General features: G+C 39.0%; 1 protein-coding gene across 1 annotated transcript in view; it reads left to right on the top strand.

The window, feature by feature from the left end:
• The window catches only part of ANK2 (ankyrin 2), a 266,851-nt gene that overhangs the window by 227,652 nt on the left and 20,260 nt on the right, over nucleotides 1–18,939 (top strand). The window contains exons 40-45 of the mRNA XM_030020810.1: nucleotides 1,759–1,780; nucleotides 5,554–11,328; nucleotides 12,788–12,862; nucleotides 14,968–15,099; nucleotides 15,621–15,767; nucleotides 17,152–17,431. Of these exons, the coding sequence (XP_029876670.1) occupies nucleotides 1,759–1,780; nucleotides 5,554–11,328; nucleotides 12,788–12,862; nucleotides 14,968–15,099; nucleotides 15,621–15,767; nucleotides 17,152–17,431 (6,431 nt within the window). The remainder of the gene's footprint in view (nucleotides 1–1,758; nucleotides 1,781–5,553; nucleotides 11,329–12,787; nucleotides 12,863–14,967; nucleotides 15,100–15,620; nucleotides 15,768–17,151; nucleotides 17,432–18,939) is intronic.

Raw genomic sequence — 18,939 nt, 5'->3', positions numbered from 1 at the left:
GGATTGCAGTTTCCTATTATCATACAGAACTATTTACCACTCCTGTTTCAGTGCTGAAATACAGGCACTGTCAAGTGAAAACGTGACCAAGGTTTTTAAGCTAATTCCCACTATATTCATTCAGAAGGTAACATTTCTTATCAGGTGATCATTCAGTTTGGTACCAAAAGCATGAAACTGATTCTTTTAGCCTCTATAATGCTGTTTTTGCATTCCCAGTGAAGTCCCCCAAAGTTGTTTTTAACACATCTATGCTCTGTAAAAGCAGTGTAAAGGATATTGAAAAATCATTTTTCCAAACATCGTTGACGACTTACATTTTTACTGAAGCACAAAAGGACAACCTCTTTGATGGCTAAAACCACCTTCCATTTTAAGGTTTTTTTTTGTTTACTTTATTCATTTTTATGTTAATAATATTAATTAGTATGCTGACATAATTCCAGACTGATTTGAAGGATTTTAAAGTAAGGGGAATTAAAGTGTCCTAGGGTTCCTAGGGTTACCATGTACGGCGATCTGTGCATCAGAGGAATTCACACTATTATGGATCTGTAATACACACTTCTAAGTGTGGAGTTTAATAACGTGAGCCTAAATGATTGCAAGGCATGTATGAACATGTAAGTGTTCCAGTGATTTACTTGTATTCGTTTTCAGTTTAGGGAAATGCAGGAATTAGTTAACATTTTCGCTGAGACAATATATTGCATTTATCTTTATAAAGAATACTTTTAAACAAGTAAAACCTTTTCAACACTCACTAAAAAACTATCTTGGGGGCTTTAACCTACACAGTATATTGTATCAACAGAACCGCATAACTGATTTTCATTCCCCACAGTCATCCTACCATCCCAAGTTTGTAGAGGAAATTGAACGTTTAGTGCTCCTTCTAACTTTACGTACTTTTGCCTATCTAAATTTATGCAACAAAAGTCTTTTTTTGCTTGTGTGGACAAATGATTGTGCTAGCAGGACTGAAAAAAAGTCAAACTACAAGGCAACTTCAAAAACATGCTGCTTGAATTTTCATAGTCTGACATGGCATTTTTTTTTTAAATGTTTTTTTTTGGCAAGGGCTATGTTTTCTTTTGAGTAACAGTAAAATTGTAGGGCTTTTCCAGTCTATACCCAAATACCTCTGAAAAATAAAAAAGATGGCCTCTGAGGGCCATCACTGCTTCCATTTAGAGATTTCAATAGCTATCGGTGGCATCAAGTCCTACTTCTTGCCTTAGGCAGGAGCAAGTCTGCAGTCATTTCTGCACCTGCTTTTTTCATCATCACAAAGTACAGACGCAAAAATGCAAACCGTGATCTTAGAACAAACATGTACAATGAAACTATGTATAAAGCTTACTAGTTCCCTCCCAGATGGGACATATGCCTTCACATGACCATATTGGACTTTCTTGCTTTAGACAGGAAGAAATAAATTAAGAGCAATGCAACAACATACCCAGTAGCACAAAAGTCCTCTATACTGCTAGTCACATTTAAAGAAAATACACTGCAACATTTTGCATTTACTCTTGACCGTAACTATAGCAAAGTAACCATTTTTCTGTTATTAGAAACACTAAATAATACCGTGCTTTTACCGTTGTTTTAAATCCATTCTTGTTTCCATTTAAGTCAATGAATCTCTGTGTCTCCATACATCTAGTGGATTTGAACCTGTACCATTTCACTAGTGACTTTATATATATTGATTGTATTTGAACTTTTAAATTTCCTCCTTTTTTTCTCTTCCAGGTTGATGTGACTTCAGAGAAAAGTAAGATTTTCCTTTTTTTTTGACAATGTTATAATGCAGTTTGTATGAAAGATGGTTAAGAATAAAGATAAGCATGAAAGAGAGCTAAGCTTTAACTGCTATTGCTAATAACATCAATATTTTAAAAATGTAATAGAAAATTTAATACCAAAGCAGCTATCCAATTAAATACATTTTAATGTATAAATTAACAAGTAATACAGTTTAAAACAGTTCATCTAAGCATTTACTTTCCTTTGACATCCCTAGTGATCCTGCTATTGCTATTTTGCTTGTATGAATGCTCATGCCTCCATTTTTTTGTTTTGTCCATTTGTTGACACACATTGTTGCTTCATATTTGAGATAAATGACAGTATCACTTTTAATGGAAGTGTAATTAATACTCCAATATATTTCATTAAGTTCATGAAATGCAACCATGCAAAAAAGTGATACTGTCCAAAGTAATCAGGCTGTTAAACCCCCCCCCCCCCCCCCCCAGCCCTTTACTGTGGTGAAATATGACTGTTAAGCTTGGCACAGCATATATACCCTTTGTATATACAGAATCAGGCCATTACTATTAGAAACTGAGGGTGAGTGGTTCACAATACCAAAGATCTCCTCTAATGAAGATGCAGATCAAACAAATATGTATTCAGTCTCAAGAGTATCTCTAAGAAGAACTGTTTTCAAATGCAGCGATTTCTTAAATCTGTTTAGGAAAAGAATGACTTCTGTCTTGGTTCTGGGTTAAAGTGCAATGCCCTGCCTTTTATTCTACATGGCATTTTGAGGGTTATTAATTCTTGTTGTACTACTTACATGTTTTAATTGGAAGGACAACAGCACCATGATCCTGAAGATCAAGTGGGTGGTCATTCCCCTATAATCTCTAAGGCAGAAATGCTTCATCTAGAGAATAAAAGACATTAGGGTGACAAAATGGCTAATAATGTGGTGGGACATAGTATTCACCATGATTAACAACATTATTAATATCAGATTTTTGCTCTAATTTACACCAGGAGGACCAATTTTATCAAGGTGGAAAAGACACACCATAATATAGTCAGCAGAGTGGAACTGCAGTTGCCCCATGACACACCTTGGCCCTGGGAAATGGGAGGTGAATTCAGCAGAACAGTAAAACGTACAGGTGAAAGAGGGCGTGAATGCTGCCGTTGCCACACACTTATTTACTCAATGCAGTACAACCCCCCTAAGGAAGGTGGCAAGATGCACGTTTGCTGAGGTTGCTCAGTTGTGGCTGTCACAGACTTGTCTAAATTCAATGTAGCATAGAGCTAGAATTTTGGATGACTCTTATACTGGACAAATGAAAACACCAGTCAGATAGCAATTTAGTTTTGCTCCTGCTTTGGCTTAATGGAGGATTAGTTTGAGAATTACGTAGAACAGCTGTAGGCAGGAGAGTGAGAGAGAGAGAGAGACACTGTTCCCAGGAATCATTAGCAGTACAATTAACAGACATGAAAGAGACAAACAAGTGCCTGCTTAAAGACCACTGAAATGCCTCACATCGTGATATCCAAATTGCTGGAAAATATACTTCCAACCAAGCAACTTCTTTTCAGGTAGTTAGCCCAGTTCCCTTATACTTCTGCTAATAGTCATCCTTACTTTAAATAACTTTTAATTGCAATGAGGTAATATAAAAGTGACTGATTTTTTGGCCAGTAGTTGTACTGTTAAGTAAGAACTAGGACTCACGTGTGCATGTCCTTGGTTTGGGAATAATTATTTACATAAAGAGAAATGGATTTAAGAGACAAAGCAGAAAATCTCACCCATGTCAAAGTAATGCCAAATTCACCTTCACGAATAGACCTTAAAGGTGTCAGCCAGAACCAGGATTAGAACTGGTGTTTCTGAAAAGCGTGTTAGAGACTTTAGCTTTTGGCAGTAGAGTCAGTTCCTTCCTGGTCTGCTGAAGAGTTAAGGCAAGTGAACAGCTCTCATGAGAAGAATCCAAAAGAACGAGGGCAAGCCAAGAACATGACCCAGAAGAGCTTAGCAGTTAGAGGTACTTAGTTTCAAGATCCACTCTGCTGAATCCAAAACAATTTCCCCCTGAGAAGAGAAACAAGTGACAAAAATCAAACAACAAAACCTCCAGAACACTATAATAAACTGAGATATTTTTCAGCATCTTTTGTTTCAGCTGTTCTACTTAGTCTAAAGAATTTTTCTCAGAAACAAACATTTGTACTTTAGTTTTTAAATCTACACAGTTACGAGACAGCATTTTGGTGTGCGCTAGACAGTTCACGCTAAAACCAGCAGCACCAAAGCACCAAATTTCCAGCACCAAAATCGGCCCCAGAAATCTGGTTATAATTAACGTACAGCACAAGCATTTAGCATTCATTACACCCAAGAGAATAGTGTAGCAAAATGGATATTTTTTGCAAAGAAATACAGATTATTATGTATCACTTAGGTTCTCCTTATTTGCATTACTACTTTGACTTTTAGACTGGGGTGCAGCAATGTGTGAAGTTTGGTGTGATGTACTACCTTTAAAAGAAAAATGTAAAATAGAATTTCTAAGCATTGCATTCTGTTCATAACTTGCTTCAGTCCTCCAATGTTTCATTCTGTTCAATATACAATTTCTAGTAGTCCCTCTTGAAATGAAATATTCCCAGCAGGCAATTATGGCATAATGGCAATTACCTACACCCAGCTTACTGTATGTTGATTGCACAGATTAGACAAATATTTCACCACAGTATGTTTTACAATATTTTCATGTACCTTTAATTTATATGATTGATTTTTAGAGCTATTGTTTTTTAACTGAAGCTACATACCCAGCAGCATTTGCAACACCTTTGCTTTGCATGGAAATAACTTGCCTTACATGAATTGTATGTATGTGTCTAGTGTGACTGTCTCTGGTTTTTGGTTGCCATACATTACATTTTTTAAAACTTTGAAATCACTTCTAAGTTGATTCACAGTTTTTTCTTATTATCTCTCCTTTTCTTCTCTGTCTTCTCTTTCCTCAGTCAATTCATTAGTTGTCAATGAGGATGTTCCAAGGAAAGGACCATGCCTCTTAAAACAAAAGAATGTTTGTTTCATTGTTTAGGTGTGAAATCCCCTTAGATGAAATGCCGGTTTGCAGCTGATTCAGATCTCTACCTATTTGATCATATTTTAGATTACTGCAGAATTACTTTTAACTTTTTATTTTGGTCACTAAGAAAAAAACCTGTTAACCCAATGTTATTCTGACAGTTTGCTAACACTGGCTTTCTCTTAGAGGAAATCGACTTTCAATCAGTTCTAATGCTTTCCTCTTTTTTTCTTGTTTATTTTTATTTGAACATTGATCTGTAACATCTGAACAATCTTGAGATGCCTATCTTTGTGTAACTTCACTGTGTTTCTTCTGTTTTTAATTTTAAATTTTGTTGTTGTTTTGGTTTTTTTAGTGGTGTCCTGATTTGGTTTGTTACAGCTTTGATAATGTATGTGTGGTTGTGCTATACTGATGAAGTTAAGCAAGTTATTTCCTGCCATTTTCCTTTTCATTTTTGTTTTTTTTTTTTGTTGATTCCCTCTCCCCACCCCCCCCCTCCCCTTTGTTAGCTTTGCTTTGCTCTTGTACCCTCAGATCTTGTGGATCCACCATTCCCGGCCCATTTTGTTGACCTTCCTACCACTGCAACCAAAGACTGTCATTTTCAGTCCTGATTACATTTTTCAATCTCTATTTTTGATTTCCATTTTACTTTCAATGTTTTTCATTCGCATCAAAGATGACGAGACAGAATCTACAGAAACATCTATCCTGAAAAGCCATCTGGTTAATGAAGTCCCTGTACTAGCCAGTCCAGACCTGTTGTCTGAAGTTTCTGAGATGAAACAAGATTTGATCAAAATGACTGCCATATTGACAACTGACCCTTCAGATAAATCAGGCCCCATTAAAGTGAAAGATCTTGGAAAACCCACTGAAGAAGAGCCAGGAGAGCCCTTTGAAATAGTTGAGAGAGTGAAAGAAGACTTGGAAAAAGTAAATGAAATTCTGAGAGGTGGATCCTATACCAGAGAAGAACATGTTTTGCAGAAGTCCCTTTCCAAACAAGAACTTGTAGAAGAAGAATGGGTCATCGTCAGCGATGAAGAAATTGAAGAGGCCAGAAGAAATGCTCCTTTAGAAGTCACTGAACCCACCTGTGTAGAAGTCAGGGTAGACAAAGGGACAACAAAAATGGAGAAGCCAGACATGACAGGAACGGTAGATTACCTTACAGAGGATTTAAAAACATATGTCTCTCTTCATGAGGTACAGCCACAAGCCTTACAAGAAGACTTAGTAGGAGAGAGATTTGAAGCTGTAGTAATAAGCAGGGATTCTGAAAAAGAAGGACAAGAATCTCCAACAACTGAAACACTAAGTCCACAGGAGGAACACAAGCCAGCCTTAGAAATTAAAAAGCCAGTTAGGACAAAATTAAGAGACAAGCAAAAGCCAAAGGAAAGCAAGATACACGGCAGCGAAGAACAACCAGGACTAAAGAAGCTCACTTCGGATGAGTTGCTCGGCGAGGAACCTGGCTTAACACTGACAGCTGCTCCGGAGGCTAAAGCTGTATCCCCTGTTATAGAGGAAACTCCTATTGGGTCAATAAAAGATAAGGTTAAAGCTCTTCAGAAACGAGTAGAAGATGAACAAAAAATACGTTCAAAACTACCTGTCAGAATTCAAACAAGAGAAGGCGCTGCTGAGAAGGCTTCTAAAAGACCAGTACAAGTCAAAAAGCCAGTAACACACAAAGCACAACCGCCTGTTTCACCTTCTTCTAAGACAGAAAGACTTGAAGAGACCATGTCGGTTCGTGAACTGATGAAAGCCTTCCAGTCGGGTCAAGACCCATCCAAGAATATATCTGGACTGTTTGAGCACAAATCTGTCAAACAGAAGCAACAGCTCCCTGAGAAGGAAACAACCCGGAGAAAAACAGTTTCTTCACAAAGCGAAACGAGGCGAGTATCAAGCCACAAGACAGAAAAACAGAAGGACAAACAAAGCACGATATTAAAAGCAGAGAAAGAGCCGCAAACAAAAAGAGGAAAAATGCAAATTTCTGCTGCCGAAATTACCAAGAAAGCTGTAGGTAAGGACCAGGTAAAAGAGCAGAGCAGCAAAAAACAAACTGAACCTCTCCCTCCAGTATTTGATGATGAAAGTACCAAAGATACAGCGGTTGTAAAGGGCAGGACTTCTGAAGACCAAGGAGATACTGACTTCCAGATCAGCCCTGACAGAAAAACCTCAACAGACTTCTCTGATGTCATTAAAGAAGAACTGGAGGATAATGACAAATATCAACAGTTCCGACACCTTTCGGTGACAGAGGAGGGAGAGCTTAACTTGGAGCAAGTACTGACCAGTCCTTTCAGTGTTGCTTTTCCCACAGACTATGTGAAAGATGGATTCCTTCCTGCTCTTTCTCTGCAAAGTGCTGCTTTTGATGGGAGCTCAGAGAGCCTTAAACACGAAGGTGTGGCTGATTCTCCAGGTAGCCTGCTCGACGGAACCCCTCAGATCAGCTCTGAGGAAAGTTATAAGCATGAGGGTCTGGCAGAGACTCCAGAAACAAGCCCTGAAAGCCTTTCGTTCTCACCAAAGAAAACTGACGGGCAAATTGAAGAAGCTAAAGGAACAGCTAGAGCAGACACAACAGCAGAAACATGTCCTCCGAAGGAACTCTCGCCAAAGGAAGATGAAAAAGGTATTACTGAAAGACAGCTAGCTGCTGTTACTGAGACTAGTAAGTCTCAGTCTGAGCATGTATCAGAAGAGCTTGTACCTACAGCCTCTGAAGAAGAGGCTGATAATCTTAAAGAAAGTAGCTCAGCTTCCATTATGAAAGATATTAGCAGGGATAAGGAATCCAGAACCACTGCACATTTAACTAAGTCTTCTGAAACACATGACACTGCTTTAGAGAAAGAAAAAGATTTAACCTGTGAACGCCGTGTTGTGGTTAGAAGTCCCCAGAAATTGGAACTTTCACTTGCTAGCCATGATAGTGAAAGCTTTAGCCCAGTTGCAGATGACTCTCTGGCTATAAGTCATAAAGACTCACTGGAAGCAAGCCCAGTGCTAGAAGATAACTCATCACACAAAACGCCTGATTCTTTGGAGCCCAGTCCTATGAAAGAGTCTCCCTGCCGTGATTCCCTTGAAAGTAGCCCTGTAGAACAAACAGTGAAGGCTGGTATTTTGGGGCAGGGTCCTCTTCAGTCTGTTCTTAGCAAAGGAGAAACCTGCCCAGAGCTGGCATCGGTGCGTTCCAGGATTCTCCGTGACCCTGAGGGAAGTGCTGATGATGACAGTCTAGAGCAAACATCCCTCATGGAGAGTTCAGGGAAAAGTCCTCTTTCACCTGAAACTCCTAGTTCTGAAGAAATTAGCTATGAAATCACACCTAAAACAGCAGACTCACAGGCACTGTCAAACATACCAAAGTCAGCCGTGATCCCTGAAGTCAGTGAAGAACCAGAGGACGATTCCGAAAGTGAACCGAAGAAGAGATTCACCCCTGAAGAGGAGATGTTTAAAATGGTGACCAAAATCAAAATGTTTGATGAATTAGAACAAGAAGCAAAACAGAAGAGAGATTTCAAAAAGGATTGTAAGCAAGATGAATCTTCTGTAGTTGCCGATTCAGAAGCTGCATGTGAAGCTGAAGAACCAGAGTCAACAGCTGTAGAAGAAAAAGATATACCTACAGTGGTGATGTCTGCAGCTGAATCTAGAAAAAGTTCTTCCTCTTCAGAAAGTGAGCCGGAATTGACTCAGCTAAAAAAAGAAGCCGACTCAGGCCTCTTAATGGAGCCTGTGATCCGAGTGCAGCCACCCTCACCATTACCATCCAGTATTGACTCCAGTTCTAGCCCTGACGAAGCAGGTTTTCAACCCATTGATTCAAAACCATGCCCTAGCAGGATAGGTGCAGTTAAAGCAGAACAGGATAAGCCAACGGAAGATGACAAAGAGGAACCACTTATCCTTGGGGGCAGCTGTAAGGCTTCCCCAAGAGAATCAGGCACTTGTCATTCTGATGGTTGTGCATCAGCAGAAACTGATGGAGCAAAATGTGACAGTACAGCTGACAGTGAGACAGTTAGTCCCAATGCCCCAGTCACGCAATCTGGGGGTACTCTGTGCCATTCCGTTGGTGACAGTTCTCAAAAAGAAGTTCGTGTTGAGCCTTCATTAACACCACACCAATACGATACTACTGAAAAAGACATCAAAACCACTGCGTTGTTGACACAGACAGATCTCGTTTCTACAGGAGCTGTGCCTGAGAAAGTAGAGGATAGTTCTTGTGGACACAGGACCACCGAGTACTGTGTACCACTAGATGACAAACTGGTTGAAGATGATACCACTGACCATTCTGCTTTGGGAAGTGATTTGGGAAAAGCAGATACAGATTTTGAAACATCTCAAAGAGATATTCATGCTGAGGAACACTTACCAGAGTATTCATCCCTTTCCACTGAAACAGTGGTGCTTGAAAGTTGTGTAGCAGATGCTGCTGAAAGTAGTGCTCCTTATGTAGTAAGCCCTTATGAAAATGTGTCTTCTGAACATTTCTTTAGTGACACTGAAAGTCAGGTAGGATCTGGTAGAAGTCTGCTATCTAGGGAAAACTATTCTATTGAAGAAGGAAAAGATCAGACTGGTGAAGCTTTACTTAGCAGAGACACAGGTGGTGAATATCACTCTTCAGAGGAAGCATATACGGAAATAGAGCCAAAACCAGAGGATGCATTTCAGAAAATGTCACAAGGGTCTTCAGCATCAGATTCCGCAAAATTAGCTGAATCTGCCCTTGAGGATGTACGAGATGAAACGGAGAAATTGATCAGTCAAGTTGTCATCACTAAAACTGATGTGGATTCTGACATGTGGAGTGAAATCCGTGAAGATGATGAAGCTTTTGAAGCTCGGGTGAAAGAAGAGGAACAAAAGATATTTGGGTTGATGGTAGACAGGCGATCACAAGGCACAACACCTGATACAACACCGGCCAGAACACCCACCGAAGAAGGGACGCCACTTAGTGAACAAAATCCTTTTCTTTTTCAGGAAGGAAAGTTGTTTGAAATGACTAGAAGTGGAGCCATTGACATGACCAAAAGGAACTATCCAGATGAAAGCTTTCACTTCTTCCAAATGGGGCAGCAGCCTCAGGAAGAAGTTTCTTTGTCTGAAGAAGTGAAAGAAGCAGCAGAGGTGGAATCTTCTAAGCTGAAGGGCTCACCAGCTCCATTTTCACCTTCCGAATCAGAGGACTCGGATATACAAGAAAAAGATACATTGAAATACTCACCCCCAGCATCTGAGTCTAGTGATAAATCAGAAGAAATGATGGGTGAAGGTGTCAGCACAGGCACCACAAAAGCAGATCTTAAATCCAGAATTCCAATTAAAATGGGTATTTCAGCTTCTTCAAAATCACCAAAGAAAGAAACTGCTGCCTCTGAAGCTGAGCCCCTCTCCAGAACGGAGACTGACACGGTTGATAGCAGTCAGGTGCCTTGCCCTATGTCTCCTGAGCAGTCTGTAGAAGACGAATTGGATTTTTCCAAAGTCACTAGATTAGTTTGTTCTGAACAGGGTGAGGAGTCCCCAGACTCTTCACCTGAGGAACAGAGATCTGTGATTGAAATCCCTACTGCTCTAATGGAGAGAGTGCCTTCTTGTGAAAGCAAATCCAAAATTCCTGTAAGAACAGCTGCTGCTGCATCGCAACCCTTGCAACAATCAGAAAACGAGAGCCTTCCCACAGACGGCTTTCTAGACAGTTTGCAGTGTGAAGGAAAAGATGACCAAGCGAAACCAAAGTCTAAAATTCCCATCAAAGCAGCTTTCCAAAAAGCTGAACAACAATATACATACACAGACACATCTACCCGCAAGCTAGAGTCACCCAAAGCTCTTGATGTGACAAACAAACTACCTATGAAACAGGATAACCGAAGTAAATCCGAGTCTGATGCAAGTATTCCCATGGACCCAAAGACTAAACGTTCAATAAAAGCTAGGAGTTACGCTGAGGCAGAAGCAGAGACCAGGGAGAGGGAAAGAGAGATGAAGCTCGAGCTAGACTCAGATGAGGCAACAACAGCAAGACCCAAGGTATTTTCATCACGGTTGCCAGTTAAAAGCAGAAGCACTACAGCCTCCCGCAGTGCTTTTAGTCCCACAAAAGAAAGTAAGGAACATTTTTTTGACCTATACAAAAACTCCATAGAATTCTTTGAAGAAATTAGCGATGAAGCTTCTAAATTAGTGGAGAGACTCACGCAGTCAGAGAGAGAACAAGAATTAGTTTCAGATGATGAAAGCAGTAGCGCCCTAGAAGTTTCAGTTATTGAAAATGTGCCATCCAGTGAGACTCAGCAGTCAGTTCCTGAAGACATCTTTGACACCAGACCCATTTGGGATGAGTCTGTAGAGACTCAGATTGAACGTATCCCTGATGAAAATGTCCATGACCATGCTGAAGGTATTTGCCAACGACTGGGATTCCCTGTGCGACGCATGTCATGAATTAAACTTTTTGCTTTTTTGTTTTCCTTGGCGTGCGTGCTTGTGTGTGTACGTATGTTTGTATACACGTGTAATGTGTGTGGCATTTTCTTTTAGGCTTTTGGTGGTTAGCTGTGTGTTTTGTTTCTCCCCCCCCCCATGAGCTGTGTTTGGTTTTTTGTGTTGTGTCTGTATTTTTCTTGTCTGTGAAACAATCTCAAGATTGCAAACCATGAAGGCTTGTGGGAAGTGTTACCTTAATAAACAAAAACACTTCTAAAAATATGTATTGTTTTACCATTAAACTGATTGCTCAGGTCATGCACATTTTGGCTTTTGGCTTTCCCTGGCCCTACTCTTCACTATTAATTTTTACTAATAATGAAATATTTGGGCATTGATTGAAACCAGGCAAATTCATTTTCTTTTGAGTTGTTACACAAAGAAATCTGTAGAAGTTTTAAACAATTAGGTTTTTCATGTTCCTTTTTTTGACAATCTGCATCTCAAGAAAGTTCTGTTTTGCCAGTAACTTCAGTACAAGTTTTCTGGCGTTTGGTTTTCCTCTCACCTACTTGTGTACTACTATTGAGTAGCCACGATGGAAATCCAGTAGCCAAAATGAGAGATGCATATATCATTAACCCTAAGCAATTTTCTGAATCTGAGATATCATAATCCACATATGCTTTCAGGGAAAAATCAAAACTCAAATGCTGCCATCCTCAAATTAGCTTTGGGGATGGGAGGAACAGTCAGTCTCACTGTTACCAAAATAAGTGAAGACTGGCGAATGAACATCTGGTTTTTCCTTGCCTTCATTGTAAGTATTTTGTATCACTCCCTAGTTGAAAGAGGGTTGAAGACGCTTAAATTAAAAATATCTCCAATACAAACCATACTATGAAGTGCCATATAGACTGCTTGAACAAAACTTTCCCTACACCAGAAAGAATGTAATTAGAAGCACCAGTGCAGATGAATTTTTCAACCTTGGCATTTACTAAGGAGGCATGGAAAATTATGGCTCTTGACTCAGTTAAAGTCTTCAATTTAATGTTAGAATGAAGTTTTAGAATAAAACGCTTGACCAAGATAGGGATAGTAGGCACTTCAGTCCTGCTTTAGATTTTCACATGAAAGCCTAATTTTCAAATAGAAAATGTAGATAGATAGTCCTGTGCTTTTTGAAAAAATCAAGCATTTGTTGTGGTTTGGTTTTGTTTTTGTTTTTGTTTTGTTTTTTTTAACCTGGGGATTTACAGTCCTCACTTTAGTTACCCAGTTGTAACAGCCTGTGCACATTTAGAGTACAGCAGTTAGGAAAAAAAAAACCAAACCAAAACAAAACAGCACTTTCCCTTCTTGGGCTACATCACCTATGAAAAAGGTTTTTAACTTGTAAAAGGCAACTTGTGGCTCTCTTTGACCTTTAGATCAACAGGATGATCAGGAGAGGACAGAGGAAAGACTGGCCCACATTGCTGATCATCTTGGATTCAGCTGGACAGGTAAAATGCATGTCATCTACTCCTGAGAGAAAGGAGGGGAGCATTCCTCATTTTTTCATGTTTCTTTCAGATGATTTCCTGATTATCTAGAGACATTTTGTAGAAATATTTCAGTAGCTTACTGTTTTCTGGTTACTAAGATACCTATAGCCTATTAGGTGAGAACTCAGATGCAGAAGTAAGGCCTCTGTACTTGCTGTGGCATCTCCAGAGGGAAAACTCCAAGGATGAGAGTGTGACAATGAGCTAGCATGTTACCCTACTCTTTCTTGCAAAATGCTACAACTCTGCGTAGAAGATAAATCAATACAGGAATAAAAATCATATGCGTCCTGGAACTGCTGAGCTGTAAGGCCACTATAGGGATAAACAACATCAGCTTCTTTTCTACAGAACTTTGCTGAGGAAAAAGGGATAAAAAGGGGACCTCTTTGTAACAGTCACTTTAATATAGTGGATTTAATAGATCTGAGACAGTTAACGCTACTGGGGACAAGTGAAAGTAACACAGAATGAAATGCAGATGTCTATCACTGAAAATCAGCTCAAAAGTGTTTACAAAGAAAAAGAGCTGTGCAGAAACGTAAATGCTGTGTCAAACTGTGCAATCTAACAAAAAGTTGCTGCAGAAAAAGTTAAATCAGGTCTACTCTTTTTTGTATCTATCCCTGGAGCAGTACCATGGTCCTGAAAATAAGCACAGCTCTAGGAGTTAAAGAAGAGCTGTATACCAGAGAAAAAATGTTAAATCCGTGATAACAAAGATGGTGCTCTATATTGTTTTTATAAGCATCCTCAGAGCACATGCAAAATATCACTGATACTTTTGCTTATCTTACTCACCTCTTCCTTTCCTGTCCTCTATTTCAATCCATAGAGAAGGCTGAGACCGTGTGTCACGCTTCCCAAAGTGGATTATCTTGAAATCAGTAGGACTTGCACCTGTGTAATGTAACAGATTAGGAATCTGCTGAAAATTTTATATAAAATAATAGACAGTTCTGAAAACAAAACTAGAAAAAAATGGAGGCTCATCAAAATAGACATTAATGTTTTATAGCATTTTAGAGAGGGCAGGGTAATACACCTGCATAAACATTCCTGCCTTATATTATGGTAAAGATTACTGTGTCAAATGTTACTTTGGGGGATAAAATAGTAGTTGGTTTTTGTTCAAACTTATTTGACTAGCTAGGATTTGAATCTAATGTGTCGTTACTGTATATTTGTTGAAGTTTACATTTGCAACAGTTTATAAGCCAGCCTGGAAATAAGGTGGCTTGGGGTTAGGGTTCCCTCCACCCTGTTAAAACATTACTCCCTCCAAAATCAAGTCCATGCCACTACAGCGATAATGATAATGGAATAGAATATGAATCCTTATTTGTGAAAGAAGCAGAAATCTGAAGATCAGGAGTAACAGTAGGAATCTCACAAATTCTCCATGGCTTTAACTCATTTGATGACCTCTTTCAACATTTGCATCTTAGTTTGTTGATGGCAGAAGGCTGCCCCTGGTTCTGTATACAGTAAAGATGTTACAGACCATTAAACCATTTCTCTTTTCTGGACTGCAGTCTGACCCTATGCTATGTCAGAAAGACATCAGTTATTCTTAGTTTCACCTTTTCAGTTTTTGGTTTTCAACTGTAATTCAGAGACATTTACTTTTCTTTAAATGAAGCCTTAAAATGAAGTCTTTTACTAGATTTTGATCAAAGTTTCTGAAACAGTCATCATTTTAGAGGATAGAATCTGCTAAGCATGGTGCTCTGCAGCTAGAAAAATATTTTTCTCTGCTCGTGTGCTATTTCTGCAAGCGCACTCTATTTGATAGCTTGTCACTGCCTCCGAGAACTAGGAATGGTAGACACAAAAAATAAAAGCTCACACAGACCCATCACTGCTAGGCATAATACATTTCTGACTTTGCCATGAACTTCCTGTTTAACGGTGTCTCTAAATATAACACAAGGTACATAGAAGCAATGAGAATTTGGTTTCAGAAAAGTTTGTAATCCACTTTGCTGCTGACAGCCGTAAAATAGATGTAAAGTAGGGGAAAAAGAAAAAGAGAGCTTTACAGAGATGGATTTCTTTTTCAGAGCTAGCAAGAGAACTGGATTTCACAGAGGAGCAAATTCACCAGATCCGAATTGAAAACCCTAATTCACTTCAAGACCAGAGCCATGCACTCCTCAAATACTGGCTTGAAAGGGATGGGAAACATGCAACAGGTTCGTTTCCAGTTATAGTACATACAACTGTCTCCAATTTGCTAGCTGGGGTGACAGATGTGTGTTATAGTCACAAAAAGAAAATTCAGGTAAAGTTTAGGCTATAGAAAGAGTGACCATAATTGGACTTAATTTTTTTTTTTAAGCTTGTCTGTGTAACATGGCATATCATAGGATTCTCAGAGAAAATAGTTTCATCTTGGTCGTTTGAGGGCAAGGCAGAACATCATCTTCCAAAGAAAGAGTGGAAAAAACACTGAAGCCTCTTTTTCCTAAACTGAGAAATTTGGGGGGAAACTAAACAAATTTGTTAAAGGAAAAAACAAAACGAGTGGTAATTTTTATAGGCAGCCCTTCTGTTAATTTTACGTTTTACACGGCCATGCTTCTAAATGCTTCTGTATTTTATATATGATATTATACTGTTCAGTATCCTACATATGTCCTTCATATGGAAAACTGAGTGGAGAGAGCATGTGAAATTTTTAACTCGGCTACATGGTGTCGTTCTAATGCCACAGATACAAATCTTACCCAATGTCTTACAAAAATCAACCGAATGGACATTGTTCACCTAATGGAGACCAGCGGCATAGACTCCATGCAGGTCCACGGCACTCGCACGTACGCAGAAATTGAACAAACAATAGGATTGGACCATAGCGAAGGTAAACATTTCCTGATCCAGGCTGCCCTGGTTATCTCATCTAAGCACTAGTTTCTGTTCTGCAATGTTTGACTAGGATAATCTGTTAACTCTTAAGACTGAGCACTAGAATCTCATTTTGAAAGCACAGATAATATGGATGAATGCAAGCGTGACGTCACACAGGTCACTATTTCACCAGTTACAAGATCTCTGCGTTAGCTGATTCTTATAAAGCAAATAAAGGAATGTTGTCAGAAACTACCGCAAATACTTATGCCCAGTTTGTTGGTTTTTTTGGTTTTGGTGTTGTTTTTTTGTTTTTTGTTTTGGTTTGGTTTTTGTTTTGGGTTTTTTTTTTTGCTTATAGAAGTACTTCCATATAAGTTAAGAAGGTTGTATTAGGATTTGACCAAGATTTGTAAAAGGAAAACTACTCCATGCTTTGGAAAAACCTTTGGATTCAAGTATCCAGGATATTGTAATTCTGCTATGAATAGGGTTGGATTTCTTGAGTATAAAAGTTCAGTAGATTACATCAATGGTTGTAAACTAAAGAAATGCCTCCAAATTATGTGAAATAAAATCCTCTTTTCTGGGGGTGATACTTTTACATCTTTAACTTATTATTGAACTAGTAGCTCGGTAAAGTATTAGACAGCTGCAAACATCCCATCTGTAAGAGAATGCAGGAATAGAAGGTTGTTTGCTATAATTAGCATTCTAATATCACAGCTGATTAGTTTTAGAACATTGACCTCCATGTCCAGCTCAAATTCAGTACAAGCAGTTACGTTTTCCCCCCAAGCTATTGGTCAGAGTTCAATAGGTTCCTAGCGAATGTGGCCCATAAGGAAAAACAAAAGCCCAAGCTTGTGCCTTATAGCCCGTGGAAGAGAAACGCATACATTATTTTATATTTTTTGCAGAATGAGAGGCCTTGCTTTGAGATGAGGGGTTGGGGGTGGGTAGATGTGTTTATATGCTTTGAAGCACATAAATTAGCTAGTTCTTGTGCCTAGTCCTGTATGAATTTCTTTGTCCGTACTTGTTATTTTTTCCATAAGCAGATGAATAATGGGGGGGGAAGTCACTAAGACCTGTTCTAATCTGCTGGAAAAAATCTGTTGCAAATCTTCTTTCATACTTCGAGGGTTTCAAGATCAAGAGATGACTCTAGGTAAATTTCTGGGTAAATTTTATTTTGCCTGTTACTGTCAAGATTCATTATTTGGCAATAGTAGTTGTAATCCAGTGTTCCTCCAGCTACTTAGAGAGGTCATGTCCTCTTCCACTCAAGATGTCTAAAAATTTCAGGTAATGTGGTCCATCCAGGGATTTTAAAAGGACTTCTTGAATTCTAGCAAGACTTGTAATGACATTTCTCATCTCTCTATTTTTTAAAGGGTTTTCTGCACTGCAAGAAGAACTGTACAGTTCAAGACATAAGCAAGAAGAACATAGAATATCTAAAGACAGTGAGCCAACTGAACACCCTCCAATTGTCTCCGAGGAAGACGTGTCTGTCAGTTATTCTCCTTTTCAGGACAGTACTCCCAGGAGTGAGGCAGAACTATCAATGGCTGAGCTCCTGAGACAAGCACATAAGGAACAAGTAGAAGCTGAATTCTCAGGGAAACCCCAAGATGTGCCAGAAAAACCATCTGCTTCACAACGTGAATATTTGTAAGTGTCAAAAGACCAGAATGAAACCTATGTGGAACGGATTATCTCTTCTCTGTGTAATAAGACAATTTTACAGTTTTCTTTGAAACATAGGAACTCACTAGAATTTTCCTCCAATTGTGTGCACCAGTTCGTTACTTCCTACTGCAGGTTTGACATTTTAATCCATGTGGAGGAAGCCTTAAGGATTAGGAAAAAAAAAGGTCAGTTTGTCACTGTGAACACAAAGCAATAATCTAGTCTAGTACATATGACAGAAAAGAGGGATAATGTAGAGGTCGGGTCTTTTGGCAAACTGTATATATTTTTCATACGTTAGATGGCAAGTAATGTTAAACTTAATTAACGCTAGAGGGGCCTGCCTTCAACTTCAGGATGGTTTTTTCAATTGAGGCAAAAATTTTCCAACTTAATCATTACTTACAAAACTCATAACCATGTATTAGGAACTCGATTTTTAAAAGTAAGTTTCAGATGGCCAAAGGAACAGAAACAGGGTTATATACAGACAGGACAAAAGTAATTGAGGGAACAACACGTGGTAAGGTACGGATTTAGAAGACCTGCACAGCAAAGCCTTGAATTCTGATTTGGGGCTGTCAGTGGGGTTGGTTTCATTTGGAAAGGAACTTGAAAAGGATCACGTTTCTTTCTTCCCACCATCCCTTATCATGTGCCCACACTGAGAACTCTATGCAGGGTCGATTCAGGTATTCATAGGCTAGCAAAGTATCAAGGATCCCCTTCCAAAGAAGTGACTTTTCTGGGAGTTATTAGCTTTGATGTGGAGATGCAGCCCCAAACAGTCAAGGTGCAGCTGAGTCCAGCAAATGGTCTTATGAGGATTCTTTTGCTCAAATACGCTTTACACCCAGGAGAGAGTGTCGGAGACAGAAAACAGCATGTAAGGTAGAGGACTTATTTGGCAAATATACCACTTCCTAATGATTTGCATGAGGAAATGAATGTTTCTGAGGAATGGAGAATACATTTGAGACAATATTGCCAATACTAAATCAGAGTAGTGATGATGGGAATATCACTACACTTCATGTCTACTTTGAACTAGGAGGAAAATTGGGCTAGATTTAAATTGTTCATAAGGAATGCGTACCAAGAGGAATAATATGTATAGCCTGGTGAATGGGAAAAAAAGGCTGGATCAATACTGTTTAACTTATACTACAATGAAACCTTTTCTTACTTAGAACACAATTGTTTCAAGGGCAGTAGTTGGAGGAACACAACAAATTGTCAAAACCCAACTTGTATCAGGAAAAAAAAACATATACATGCAAGTTATTCTATTACTGTTATTATTACTGTTATCTACTTATGGGATTGGTTATGGAGAAGGGAATCTGGAGTCCTATTATTAAAAATTAACAGTTTCCTCAATTAATTTTTAGGATGAGAGGGGAAAAAAGCAAGCGTGTAAATGCTAGCTTCCAAGCATCTCAGATATTTCAGAAGGGGAAGATTTAATTTTTGCAGGCTCACTATTTTTC

Source organism: Aquila chrysaetos, chromosome 1 (assembly GCF_900496995.4).
Source record: "Aquila chrysaetos chrysaetos chromosome 1, bAquChr1.4, whole genome shotgun sequence".
Lineage (NCBI taxonomy): Eukaryota > Metazoa > Chordata > Aves > Accipitriformes > Accipitridae > Aquila > Aquila chrysaetos.
Note: the sequence above shows the minus strand (reverse complement) of the source record. Positions and strands in the feature narration are given on the sequence as shown.